Raw genomic sequence first — 12,706 nt, forward strand, 5'->3', positions numbered from 1 at the left:
AACATCATTTCTAAACTGTCAAATCCATGGGCTATTTTAACAGATTTTTTATTTTTGTGAAAATTCTTTACCTACTCCGAATTTTCTACGGCGAAAGAATATTCCGATGCCGGCCAAAACATAAAGCTTTGGGTCAATGGGGACAAGTCCAATTTTCTGATAAGACTCTTCAAAAAGCACATACAAGAGAAGAAGACTAAACAAAAATACAGCCTTTTCCCCAAAGATTATAATAGCCAGAAATTAAATGTATTCGATTCCTTTTTTTTCATATATGTGATCACTGATCAGTCATTAAATTCAATAAAAAGAAATCATTTTTGCAACTTTTTAAATAAAAGTATTAGTTTTAAAATATTAAACTATATTTAAATATTCTTTTTAAAAGTCAAAAAATATACAGTTGACAGATATTTATCTCTATTTTAAAATTCATCCATTTTAAGGAATAAAATAGAAAATACCCTTAAACTAGGATCATTTCTAAAAAAATGTCACTTCTTATTAGTTGAGCTAATTCCCACTTTAGTTTACTAATTATGTTTTGCTTTAATTATGTGTTTTCTTTGTGTCTTCTGTTTTGTCTTGTAATTAATCACAGGTCTGAAAAATGGTTAAGGATGTGACTCTGGCTCACAACTCATTCACAGAAACAGACAGAAACTGATTTATTACGTTCATCATTGTTCTTCAACAGAGTAATTGCAAGCTTAGACATCTAAAACCATCAAGAGTACTACACATCATCATCATCTTAACAACAAAACAAAAAATAAATGAATATATAGTACTATGAGACTGAAAGGTTTGCATAAGATAGAAGAATAATTGACGTATAAAACACACTTAACAAATAAAAGACAGCTCAATTTTCACCCCCATGAATATACAGAACACTTGAATCCACTCTACGTATGTGTATATGGTATATGTTTTTGTTCTATACATCTGTTAGAATTAAAAGAAAAGCTAAAGGGACTGACCAAAAGAGACGGCCATTCTCTGAAGATCCTTGGAGAACACGTCACTAGCTTCAGGTGTGCTTAAATTCTCGTTTTGGCTTTGGCTCCAAGGATCTGTAATGTTCGAAACCTTGGCTAAGTACTCTCCCTCTGATTTGATGTAGATCTGTTGAGAGTTTTGACTCTGTACAGTGCTTCCATTGAAGAACGGTGTGTTCAAATACTCTGACCATTTCACTTCTTCGAAGTTAGGATTAGGTTTGGTTACTGAAGAAGAAGGGATTGACCAAGAGAAACCGCTATTTTCGAAGAAGTTTGAAGTGTTGTTTGTCTGAAACTCCCAGTTAGATCCTGCATGGTCTCCTCTGGAGACAGTACTCGAACTGTTGTCCGTAGGAAGACTAATCGAAGGCTTTACGCAAACCGGAGTCTGAAAAACAGAACCAACCATGTTTCCGGGGCTGAACTGCCCCGGAACGATGGAACACATAGAAGACTCAGGTGTAAGGTTGGAGTTGAAGTTAAGCTTCTGAAGACCGAAGTAGTCGGAGAAATCAGATGGCCTCTCGAGGAAGAAGTCTTGGTTAGTTGCAGCAGAGGAGCTAGGAGACTTGAGGTCGTTACTGCTTCTTGTTGGCTTGTCGTTGTCAGCTTCGGAGATGGGTTTGTGTGTGTTCGGGTCAATGCCTCTTTGCTTCAGTTTCTTCTTTATGCTCGAGTTCCACAGATTCTTGATCTCGTTGTCGGTTCTCCCCGGAAGCCTAGACGCAATCTGTGACCATCTGATTTAAAAAAAAAAACAGAGCAAAAAAACAGAGAAGGCTATGTTAAAACAGAGCATAGCCAAAAAAACAGAGGAGGCTAAAGACTTTAACTTTATCCTTTGTTATTACCTGTTTCCGAGAACAGAGTGAAGCTCAACGATTAGATTCTCTTCCTCAGGAGAGAAAGCTCCTCTCTTTAAATCAGGTCTCAAGTAATTGATCCATCTCAGTCTACAACTCTTTCCACATCTCTGCAAACCTGTAGCAGACACAAGACTTTTAGTTACATAAAGGTTATGTTTTTCTTCTGAGCTAAAGAAGAAATGTTACCAGCGAGTTTGGGGACAGAGCTCCAGCAGCCATGGCCATGATGGGTGATGTGATTGAGAAGCTTCTCGTCTTCTTCAGGAGACCATAGCCCTTTTCTCAGCTTTTGTTTGTAACAGCAAGAATGTCTACCCATTTAGTTTATTAAAAGCTGCAATGCTGTGTAAAGGAACAATGAAAGAGAAGAAAGCTCTGTTTTTTTTTTCTTTATATGAAACTTTTGAAGGCTAATGGAATCTGAGGAGAAGAAAGGTGGAGAAAATGAAGTAACAGAGCTCCAGGCAGAGATAGTATTAATAGGACTAAGAAAAGTTGCTTTCTTCAGAATAGTTTGTTGAATTTTATGCTCTCTCTCTCTCTAGAAGTTCTGAGCCAAAAAAGTGTGTATTATTAAGCTTTTGTAAAAGCAATTTGATTGGTCCACGTCGGATTGGCTTACACCAATGGTAAGAATCATGGTTAACAAATGGAGTTCATGTAGTTTTTTTGACATTTACATCACTTTAATCATCATACATTCGTCATGTCCTTTGTGGACCCATTTTTTCATACATTCAAATGCAGAAATTAAAGTGTGATCGACATAAATTTCAATCAATGTTTTTTTCCGAGTTAATATTGATAACAAGTGTGAGTGTAAGTAGTGGAGACATGCTCATTCGTGTTTGGCCTGTTCTTGAAGATGTTACGAGATACTCTACGCAGCCAAAAACGGTGTGACCTCAGCAACTCTTCTAGAGGTTTTAGTTCTAAAATTCATGAAAGTCATTAGAGATTTTTATATGAAGATGGGAAGGTATGTTAATTCCATACATATGAAGATGGCATGAATGTTACAAATTTTTATCATGTGTTCTCCTAAAACATTTTTGATATGTGGCAAGATTATCAAACTCTTTGAGTGATGATATGTCCCAAAAAAGTTTATGAAGCTACACTCGCTGTAATGTTTAAGGTGTCTGCTTTATTGAAAGTGATTCTCAGTATTTTTGTATGTGAAAAACTAACACTTTAAACTCTTTTTTTTTGTGAACCCAAAATAATCAGCGGCTCTACCAACAAAAGTACGTAGAACACTGACATGGCCAAAACTAATACTATTTACTAGAGCGGTCGAAGCGTTATAAGTAAATTATTTACAATGAGACTGGAACAATTAAAGTAACCCATTAGATCGTGTGTAGACAATAGGAATGAAGACAAGGAAGAGTTGTTTGTTGTCGTCATGAAAGACTGCTGCAATGAATTAAAAGCAAATGCTAAATGAGGACTAGATCTTTGTGAAGAAGAACGCATCAATTAAAGGAAATAATGGGAAATGTTCATAACCAGCAAGAAATTGACACCATTGGTTAGTATTTCCAGAAATTATTAAATGAAGTGAAACTGCTACATAATTAGAAAAAATTGCTTTAAAACCATGGTTTCTTTTGCAGATGTATGAGAATAATTAAGTATCTTTTGTTTTCTTTATACATTTTTAATTTAATTGACTCACTTCTCTTTGGCATTTTCTCTCTTTTTTGCCTTAAAACCAGTCATAATAGAGAGGGTATATTCTTTGTACATTCAACCCAAACTTTCCCTCAAATATTCACATGTTGAGTTTTTGTAGTTTTCTTACGTTATCTAGAGACGGCCACTCGTTAGACTCTTACCGTATATCCATTTGTTTATTGGGACCCAATCGTGGATTTAAATCTTGAACAAAAAGTATATATACATGCTATATCTATATGTTTTCATATATAACGTAATGATGTTAAAATTAGTTATCTAGTTGATTCTGGTAGACTTGCATTTAGATGTAACACTCTCCTACAGAATTCATAAATCCACTAATGGAATTATTTGTTACATCCACATATTATGAAGCCCTTAACGAGTAAATTAATATATATTGTTGAATGCCATTGTTCATGCATGAGCTTAAAAAGAAAACTCGTTAATAATGATCCCTTGTCATACAAATAAGCAAAACCGACATGAATGTCGACGCATCATCAAATACAATAAAACAAATGGACTAGTGGTTTTATTGTAGAATATCTCGAACCTAAGCTGTCAGAAGATACTTCGAGTTAAACAATTCACCAAATGATTAATTACAAGAAACGCATATAATATATGGAAAGACTTTGCAATTGCAGGGAGTTCCTTTTTAATTACTCAGTAAGCTAATACTCTAATGTCAATCAACACGTTCTTGGAGTATATCATGGAAAAGAAAACATTATGTTAACTTCACTATATAATATTAGCATCCCCTAAAAAATGGAACATATTCGATTAGGATTGTGCATTATTGAGACCCATCATTTGATCATCATCGATCATGATTATACGACAATCATGCATATATATCCGCCGCAGCCCTTCCATTATATGCAAACCATATCAAAATTCAGATTATTTAGGCGTTGATTTTGATTTGATTAGGAGCATGCATCTTTATTCGTTGTTTCCAACTTTTCAGTCTAATCTCAACAGGAAGATGTCGTTTACCCCTTAATGTTTTTTTCTCTTCAATATTTCAGTGATTTTCTAAAATTTATACATGTTTAAATTATGATAGTACATGCAACAATATGAGAACAAATTTCAACAATTTTTAATCTCACGATTAACGCTGGATTTTAATTTATCTCCCATCATAATTAAATATATTATAGAGGTGGATTTTTTTTATATGTATATATGTAAATGCATACATAAACATAAAATACAACACAACCATTTTTTGTTTTTCATTTAACGAACCCTTGTTTTGGCGGTGAATGATCGAATAATTTGCATGGTTGTTCTTCGTGCACTATATTTTAGCTTACACTGGAAGTATAAATGTATAATCATATATACAACTTAACCAAAAACACACATATTAGAACATTTGAGCTGCTCTCACAACTCAATCCTCCTCAGTCACAGAGTCACTCCTCTCATATTTTTCAATTGTTAAAAAGCTAACTATCCACTCGAAGTAGAGAAGTGAAAAAGGATTACGTGACCTCTGTCGTTGTCGTTAATTTGTCATTGTCACAACTCACGCAGATTATAAAATCTTCGCCGACAAAAAAAAGGAGAAGAGGTTCTACACTCTACACGTCTATTAGGGTTTCAATATTTGTATGAAAATTTAACAAACGAATATTAGATGATTCGACGGCGCTTTTAGTTTCGATGTACGTTGGCACTTGGCAACCAAAATTAAACTAATTAACCAATATGCTTAAAAAGAAAGCAGTGGCATGCACAGTAGAATTTGTAGTCTACATTGCACTACTAATTTACTTTTTTTTTTTGTTTCTGGATTCTCTTGATCAAACATATTTATGTAGAAAAGTCGTTATCTGAAACTTAAAAGTGGATACAGAATAAATAAAGAATGCCAGAACTGAAAGTGATTGTGTTCCCCAATTTTAATGATTTTTTTGGAATTTGAATAAATTTGATCTCTCAGAGCCAATTGTAACTATGGAAGTAAAAAAACTATGAAAGTAAGTTTAATCAGAAATAGTTGTAAATATTTTGTAAGAAGAATTAGGGGACATGAGATGGCGATAGCAAAGCCTAATTATTATTAATTTTCGTAGCTCCTACTTAATTTTCATACATGATACATCAATGATCAATGCATCTGTTGTTTACTGTGTACAGTATATAGTTTTCTATAATTAGGAGATTTAGACAAAAGTCTAAAAGATTAACCATCAGCGGATTTAACCACCAATCATATTTCGTAATGACTAACGAAAATATGCATCCAATAAAGGTTTGTGAAAGTGCTAAATATTTAATCAAGTACTTCTACAACGAATCAACGATGTTGATGGAAGATTTTGATAATTTTTAAAAAGAATTTATTAATTGGACATGGAGAAAGGGACCTATTAGAAAGTTGATTACATTTTAGATTAAGAGGATGAAGTCATAGAGAAAGAGAGAGGGGTCCCAGTGAGAAATGACCTTAATTGTATACCATCTTAATTGGCCCGTTTAGCATTAATCCTATCATCAAGGAAACATTAGCACATGCATGCACTTATACTAAGGACCCTTTTATTATTTTATGTTTGAATAATTTTTGTAAAGTTTATCCCCATTTCATTAATTAAAAAGTAATGCATCATAATAATTATACTTATGTCTCATTAAGTATTTATTCAAGACTTCGATTTCAGGTCACGTTGTTAATTACTCTTGATTTAGCTTGGCATCCATCAGTTTTTCCGATTAGTATCTTTGAGGATTTAATGAATTCATACTCTAGTTGAGTTCTGAGATGAGTTATAATATACAATAGATCGAGTTGATTTCTCATATTTTTTAAAAGTGTATCATGGGGTAATATTTATTTTGATGATACATATATACTACACTTTTCTAAAGTATTCATTTATTTAAATTTGCAGTTTGTAGTGAAAAGTATTCGTGTAAATTATACGGCGGCGAACAAAGATTCTAACCCGTGTGCTTTGTGACTTGTGTAATGTTATATTATACGTTTACTAGTTGCTTGCCTCATCTGCTTTTCCCAAATTTATCATTTGATTTGTGTTTTGTGATTTGTGGTGGAGAAAAAAAGATAAAACTTAGAAAAGAAGGCAAACGACATTTCAAGTTTGATTAAACAAGGGAATTAAAAGAGAGCTTGTATGGTTGATTTTCCCTCTAATATGGCCCAATCTAATTGGTAAGACACGAGAGAAGACATAATTATAGATAATCTTGATATATTAGTGTGGCCAAAAGCAAAATGATGTTTAACTTTTCTTTTGCTTTGCGACATTAACACCATTCCCTTCTCTTTCAAGTTTCAATTAAGGGTATAAAACCTCTTTTACTTCATTTGTCTCCACCTCTATGCTCCACGTGTCTGTTTCCTATTGCTTGTTGTAACTCATTGGTTACCGCAATTAGTTAGAGCTGTCTTAATCCACCTTCACTACAAGATATCAGTCGAAACTAGTGAAAGTTCAAACTCTTTTTTTTGTACCTCTTTTTGCAAAAGACCACCTTTCTCAGTATCTAAGTTCCTGTTAGTTATTATTGTGTATAGTTAACAGTAAAAAGCCTCACCACATTAAACGATGGCAAGAATATTCATTGATAATTTATCACACTAAGAAGTCTATTTAGTGAAAATATGTTCTTGAGGTGTAAGTAGACTAGATAAACCGCACTGAACTCAAGATTACGTCAAGATTTAAGCAAGATCAAGACAGGTCATAGGTGAGAAAGTTGCTTTATATTCATTTTAACATTAAGCCTATGCTGGCTGAGTATTTTTTTGGTGTTTATTGTAAGTTTTGTTTTCTCTTGTAAATTAGAATTATAAGCCCAATATAAACAATTATACGGCCCAACAAGTCGAGCCCATTATGACGTCCTTAATAAATCGATTAAACCTTTCTTCGTCGTCAAGTCAAGACGCAAGAAACCTTTCTTCTTCGCTGACAGACACTATGAACCTCCCGTCGTCAACTTCGGAGGCGGCTGATTCAGCGGCGACTCCGGCCGAGACATGCGAACAATGCGGCAGCCAAGATTCTTGGGTCATACACTCAGCACGTCACCGCGGCGTCCTCCGCTTCTTCTGCACGCACTGCCTCCTCCGCAACCATCCGACGTCGTTTTGCCCCACCTGCTTCGCCTTCTACGACTCTTCCCCTCCGCATCATTCTTGCCGCGTCTCTTGCTCCAAATGCGGCTCCCACACTCACCTCCACTGCGCCGGCGGCGACGAGGAAAGCTCCTCTCCTCCTTACCTCTGTCCTCCTTGCCTGAACCCTAGTTCGTTCTCCTTCTTCCGTCCGATCATAAACGCCGACGGCGCTCGCTGCATGGATAAACCCCTCTCGGAGGCGTTCTTGTGCGCCGCCAAGATCTCGGCTTTTTCGATGAGCAGGGCGGTGGTTGTAGCTAATTCGGAAGCTGAGTGGAAGGGGAGAGAGTGTGCGGTGGCGAAGAAGAGATTGCGTGAGGCTGTTGAGGATGTACTCAAGCTCAATGAGAAGGCAAGGTTGGCTATTGCGAAGGTTGAAGAAGAGTCCGGTGGTCAAGATCAGAAACCGAAACAGAGTGTTGCATCGAAAGTGATAGAGAGCTCGGGCCAAGTTATTCAAGAAAAGTGATAAAGTTGAAGCCTTTTCGTCTAAAGAAGCTTTCAAGCTGACCAGATTCTGATTTAGAGTTCAATGTAGAGTATTATGCAAGCGATCTCCTTTATTCTTTCTTTTTTGTCAGTTTCTTGTTTGTTCGTTTACTATGTGTAGGAATCTTTTGAACTGTCAAGTGTTGAATACTAACTAAGTTCTTAGTCCTATGTATCTGGTGATGGATTGGGAATCATGAGTGTTGTGATGTTGAACACATGATTCATAGTAATGGAGGTATGACATTAGGCTTAGGATAGTGTGTTTAAGGCATTTGCTTCTATAGCAGTGAACTCAAACTTCTTCACGTTCTCAGCACATATAGCTTACAAGAAGTACCAAATAAATTGATACAGAATAGATGGCTGAAACAATAAAAGGATATAGCCAATTAGCCATGAGGATGATGTAAGAAGACACTCGTCCTCGAGGGAGGGCTAAAACAAGAGTATCAATTAAATGTATAAATGTAATAGTTAGGGGGTGTTATTGGTTCTATGATTTTAATGGATTTGAAAATCCAAGCAAAATCTAGTGTTATTGGTTCTATGATTTTAAAATCTGTATTCAAATTCATTGTTATTGGTTCTATGATTTTAAAATAGATTTCAAAATTAGGTGTTATTCAATAGTAAGGATTTGATTAAGCATTTGATTTGAATTTGGATTTGAATAGATTTATAAGTGTTTTAGATAGTAAAATACAAAGAAACAAATATTGTGTTATAGCTTGTTATTTTGAATGGATTTGTCTTATAAATTTTTTTCTAACAAAAAATGTTCAATATCTCACGTATACAACAAAAATTTCAAATAAGCCATGGCACTTTCATCATGCAATATTCTATTATAACACCAACTTCTATTGAAACATGACAAGCACATGTGTCTTGCATACAAACATATTAGATGCACTAAGCACATGTAACTAATATTATGATGCATTAAGCACGATGCACTAAGCACACACATATTTTTTTTACTTTTTAATTGAATGTAAAGTCTGTGTAAATAATTTTCTTCGAAAGTTTTATAGAACAAATAATTTTACTGAAGAAAAAGAGTCTAAGGATGTAGAAAATGTCGAAGAAGTTAATAACAATGATGAAGAAATTTTTGTAACTCAGGATCAGCAAAGAGAACATGCCAATCAAGTGAGAGCCACAATAACAACAGATATGTGGAGAGCTTTTATAAACGTATGAAATATGAATGTGTTTTACTTTTTATATACTTGGTTTTATTATAAAGCTGAATTTATTGCAAATCCATTTGATTGATTTTAATAATCCATTTATTTTGATTTCGAATTCCGTATGTTTGATTTCGAAATCTATATGTTTGATTTAAGAATCAACGGATTTCTTAAATCCTAGAAGAATTCTCAAATCCATTAAAATTATAGAATCAATAACCCCTACTTAGTGTACGTGGCTTTCTAGAATTCAAACGATCCATAAAAATACAAATATATACTTTGCCGCGCGATCCAGTCAAAGCCGAAGCAACACATTTGCTTGTTTCCTCTGTCTCTTTCCTCCTGGAGAAATCAGAAGTTTACTTTCTCTCTTTGTAAATTACATTTATAAGCCCAATAGATAAAACAATTATACGGCCCAATAAGTTGAGCCCATTATGACCTCGTTAATTAAATCGAATAATCTTTTCTTGGTCATCAAGACTCTAAAACCTTTCTTCCTCTCCATTGCTTAAACCCTATCCACTATGAACCTTCCGTCCTCTACGCCGGCAACTTCTGAGACGGCTGACTCAGCTTCGTATTCCACCGAGACATGCGACTACTGCGGCAGCCAAGATTCTTGGGTCATACACCCAGCACGTCTCCGCGGCGTCCTCCGCTTCTTCTGCACGCACTGCCTCCTCCGCAGCCATCCGATGTCCTTTTGCCCCACCTGCTTAGCCTTCTATGATTCTTCTCCTCCGCCTCATCAGTCTCGCCGCGTCTCTTGCTCCGACTGCGGCTCCTACACTCACATCCAATGCGCCGACGGAGACGACGACGCAGTTTACACTCATTACCTCTGTCCTCCTTGCCGGGACCCTATCTCCTTCTCCTTCTTCCGTCCTTTCGTCGACACTGATGGCGTTCCCTGCTTGGATAAATCCCTCTCCGAAGCTTTCTTATGTGCCTGCAAGATCGCCGCTTTTTCTATGAACAGGGCAGTGTGTGCCTTTAAAATGGAAGCTGAACGGAAGGGGAAAGAGGGTGCCGTGGAGAAGAAGAGAGCGTGTGAGACTCTTGAGTATTTCGTTAAGCTCTACGAGAAGGCGAGGTCGGATGTTGACAAGCTTAGAGAAGCCTCCTTTGAGCAGTACCCGGCAGTGCAAGTTAAGCAGGAAGAATAGTGTAGACTATGTTATTTATTTATTTATTTACAGTTTCTTGTTGGTTACGTTTACTATGTGTAGGAATCTTTTGAACTGTCAAGTGTTGAATCCTAACTAAGTTTTTTTTCCTATGTATCTGTGTCTGACAAAAGCCTACAATCTAGTGATGAATTGGGGATCATTTATAGTCCAGAGTGTTGTGATGCTATTAGTGGTTATGAACACATGATTCTTAATGCATTGGTCAATAGTAATTGATGTGATCACGTATGACAATCTAAAGGTCTTTATCAGCTTTATTTATTACATTCTATAACTTGTGGACAAGTTTGATGTAGGATGTGAAGGAATTGGGTGATATCAAGACTGATATTAGTTGCTTTCTCTAGGCGTTGAACTAACGAACAAATCATTTTAGATCATATTAAAAGTAGATAGACCGTATCTTACAGTGTAGGAGCGTTGAACCAAACAAATTTATAATGTCTTACATTCCTAGCTTCTTCTTGGTACAATACTCTAAATGAGCTTACATAACTATGTGATAAAACTAACTCAACTCCTATATATTTCTATTTCTAATGAAATAGCACTGCATGAAGAATCAGTGTTACCACCATAGTGTGACCAAAGTGAATCTTCAAGTTGGTAGAGTCTGATGGTGTTGGATTGTTACCATTAGGTGAACCATCAAAACCGTAGACCGCTGAACCTCCAGAGGATGGATTGGGTAGAGTGTTTGATGAAGGATTCGCCGGGTTAAAAACCGCTGGTGGAGTTCCAACCCTTGAATATATAGATAGAGTTAGGAAAATCTGAAAGATGGTTTGAGACAAAAAGAAAAAGAGAGCTGAAAGAATGTTTTTAATTACCCGATTGTCACGCCTCCTGTTGGTGTTATAGGTGTTGGTGTGAGAGGTGGCTGGTTCACTGTTTGTGTCGATGGAGTTGGCGTTGTTCCTACTGGAGATGACGTTGATGAACCAGAACTAGAACCTGTCTGGTAAACGCAAGAACCAGTACCTGATTTGTAACAAACAATTCAAAAGACAGTCAAGCACTGCAAGGCAGAGTATCCTCTGTTTTTGTCTCACTTACTTGGGTTGGTGCTAACAACTGAGGCTGCACCACCAAAATCACAGCTTTGAGGAGAAGGATTCTTCTGGTAATAGCTGTTGAAGGCAAATGAGGCATGATTCTGAAGACTGATAGGCGAATAACAGCTGCCTCCTTGCTGTATCTGAGAGCAATCCGCTTTACCGCTTCCACAGGCATAGTCAAGAGCCAACTGGAGTGAGGTTTGAGAGGCTCCAGGCTTTGCTACGCACCAGCTTTGTCCTGAAGCAGATGGGGAGGTTGAGACAACAGGCGGTGGAATCACAGGAACCGTCCCTGAGGGTTGTGTTGGAGGGTACTGAGTCACTGGGTTGGTGGTCACTGGTGGTGTGAGTGTAGGAGGGACTACTGTGACTGGAGGGTTAAGAGGAAGGGCTGGAGATGGATTTGTGGGGGTTATGGTCACCGGAGGGAATGTAGTAGCCGGTGGTGTAGTTGTGGGGTTTGTTGGGAAGACCGTTGGTGGGTTTATGACATCATGAGTTGTTGTTGAGGAACAGAGTGGGACAAGAGAAAGAAACAAGAAGAAGTAACTCTGTTTTGCCGCCATCAGAGCTCGAGGTTGTTTGTTTTTTTTCTTCTCTTCTTTCTTGGGTTTATAAGGAGAACAAAAGCTTTTGAGATTCTTCATGAGAAAATTGGCGGAGAAAAAAGGGATGAAGCTGACTGTACTTAACATGCAAGTGACTAAGAAGAAAAAATAAAGAGAAAAAGATGTTTGCTTTGCTATGAAGTCTTTTGGATTTGGCCACTGACTAATCTCAATCTGTTTTCTTTTTATTTTCTTATATATTTTGTACATAGATATAAGCTTTTGCCAAAGAAAGAAAAACCCATTTTTGTCAGACCTGTTTCAGACATGAGCATATGCCTAAAGTTCTACAAAGTTTGCAAGAAAGAAGCTGCAAATTGGTATAAATATAATATTTTTCTCTTATCCAAAAAGGAGAAAAAGGAAGAGATTAAGATCATGAAATTAATTAACCCAATGGTTGATCTCTGCTTAGCTCAGCAAACCCACAAAGATTTAAAA

The 12,706-nt window shown here is 36.4% G+C and overlaps 4 protein-coding genes across 4 annotated transcripts; 2 read left to right on the forward strand and 2 right to left on the reverse strand.

The window, feature by feature from the left end:
* Positions 1-795: 795 nt before the first annotated feature.
* Positions 796-2,330, reverse strand: LOC106360292 (transcription factor MYB61-like). Its single transcript, XM_013799883.3, has 3 exons — positions 2,057-2,330; positions 1,856-1,985; positions 796-1,744 (listed from the first exon to the last, which is right to left on the reverse strand). The coding sequence occupies exons 1-3, from the start codon at positions 2,187-2,189 to the stop codon at positions 970-972; spliced, it is 1,038 nt and encodes a 345-aa protein (XP_013655337.1). The 5' UTR covers positions 2,190-2,330; the 3' UTR covers positions 796-969.
* A 3,696-nt stretch (positions 2,331-6,026) lies between these two features.
* LOC106360343 lies at positions 6,027-8,375 on the forward strand. Its single transcript, XM_013799924.3, has one exon. It carries the CDS (start codon positions 7,435-7,437, stop codon positions 8,185-8,187), a length of 753 nt encoding a protein of 250 aa, XP_013655378.2. The 5' UTR covers positions 6,027-7,434; the 3' UTR covers positions 8,188-8,375.
* Positions 8,376-9,638: 1,263 nt separating this feature from the next.
* LOC106359413 lies at positions 9,639-10,575 on the forward strand. Its single transcript, XM_013799125.3, has one exon. It carries the CDS (start codon positions 9,934-9,936, stop codon positions 10,573-10,575), a length of 642 nt encoding a protein of 213 aa, XP_013654579.1. The 5' UTR covers positions 9,639-9,933.
* Positions 10,576-10,955: 380 nt separating this feature from the next.
* On the reverse strand, positions 10,956-12,662 carry LOC106360291 (PLASMODESMATA CALLOSE-BINDING PROTEIN 4-like). Its single transcript, XM_013799882.3, has 3 exons — positions 11,656-12,662; positions 11,430-11,580; positions 10,956-11,343 (listed from the first exon to the last, which is right to left on the reverse strand). Exons 1-3 carry the CDS (start codon positions 12,473-12,475, stop codon positions 11,136-11,138), a joined length of 1,179 nt encoding a protein of 392 aa, XP_013655336.2. The 5' UTR covers positions 12,476-12,662; the 3' UTR covers positions 10,956-11,135.
* Between the last annotated feature and the right edge of the window lie 44 nt (positions 12,663-12,706).

The sequence above is a fragment of the Brassica napus genome, chromosome A8 (assembly GCF_020379485.1).
Source record: "Brassica napus cultivar Da-Ae chromosome A8, Da-Ae, whole genome shotgun sequence".
Classification (NCBI taxonomy): Eukaryota; Viridiplantae; Streptophyta; class Magnoliopsida; order Brassicales; family Brassicaceae; genus Brassica; species Brassica napus.

Bases quoted from the DNA above. Each gene is read 5' to 3' on its own strand.
- LOC106360292 (XM_013799883.3), bottom strand. From the start codon at position 2,189: ATGGGTAGACATTCTTGCTGTTACAAACAAAAGCTGAGAAAAGGGCTA. The intron at 1,986-2,056 runs GTAACATTTCTT...TGTCTGCTACAG, and splicing joins CTCTGTCCCCAAACTCGCTG to GTTTGCAGAGATGTGGAAAG. The intron at 1,745-1,855 runs GTAATAACAAAG...TTTTTAAATCAG, and splicing joins CACTCTGTTCTCGGAAACAG to ATGGTCACAGATTGCGTCTA.
- LOC106360343 (XM_013799924.3), top strand. From the start codon at position 7,435: ATGACGTCCTTAATAAATCGATTAAACCTTTCTTCGTCGTCAAGTCAA.
- LOC106359413 (XM_013799125.3), top strand. From the start codon at position 9,934: ATGAACCTTCCGTCCTCTACGCCGGCAACTTCTGAGACGGCTGACTCA.
- LOC106360291 (XM_013799882.3), bottom strand. From the start codon at position 12,475: ATGTACAAAATATATAAGAAAATAAAAAGAAAACAGATTGAGATTAGT. The intron at 11,581-11,655 runs GTAAGTGAGACA...GTTACAAATCAG, and splicing joins AGTTGTTAGCACCAACCCAA to GTACTGGTTCTTGCGTTTAC. The intron at 11,344-11,429 runs GTAATTAAAAAC...TATATATTCAAG, and splicing joins ACAGGAGGCGTGACAATCGG to GGTTGGAACTCCACCAGCGG.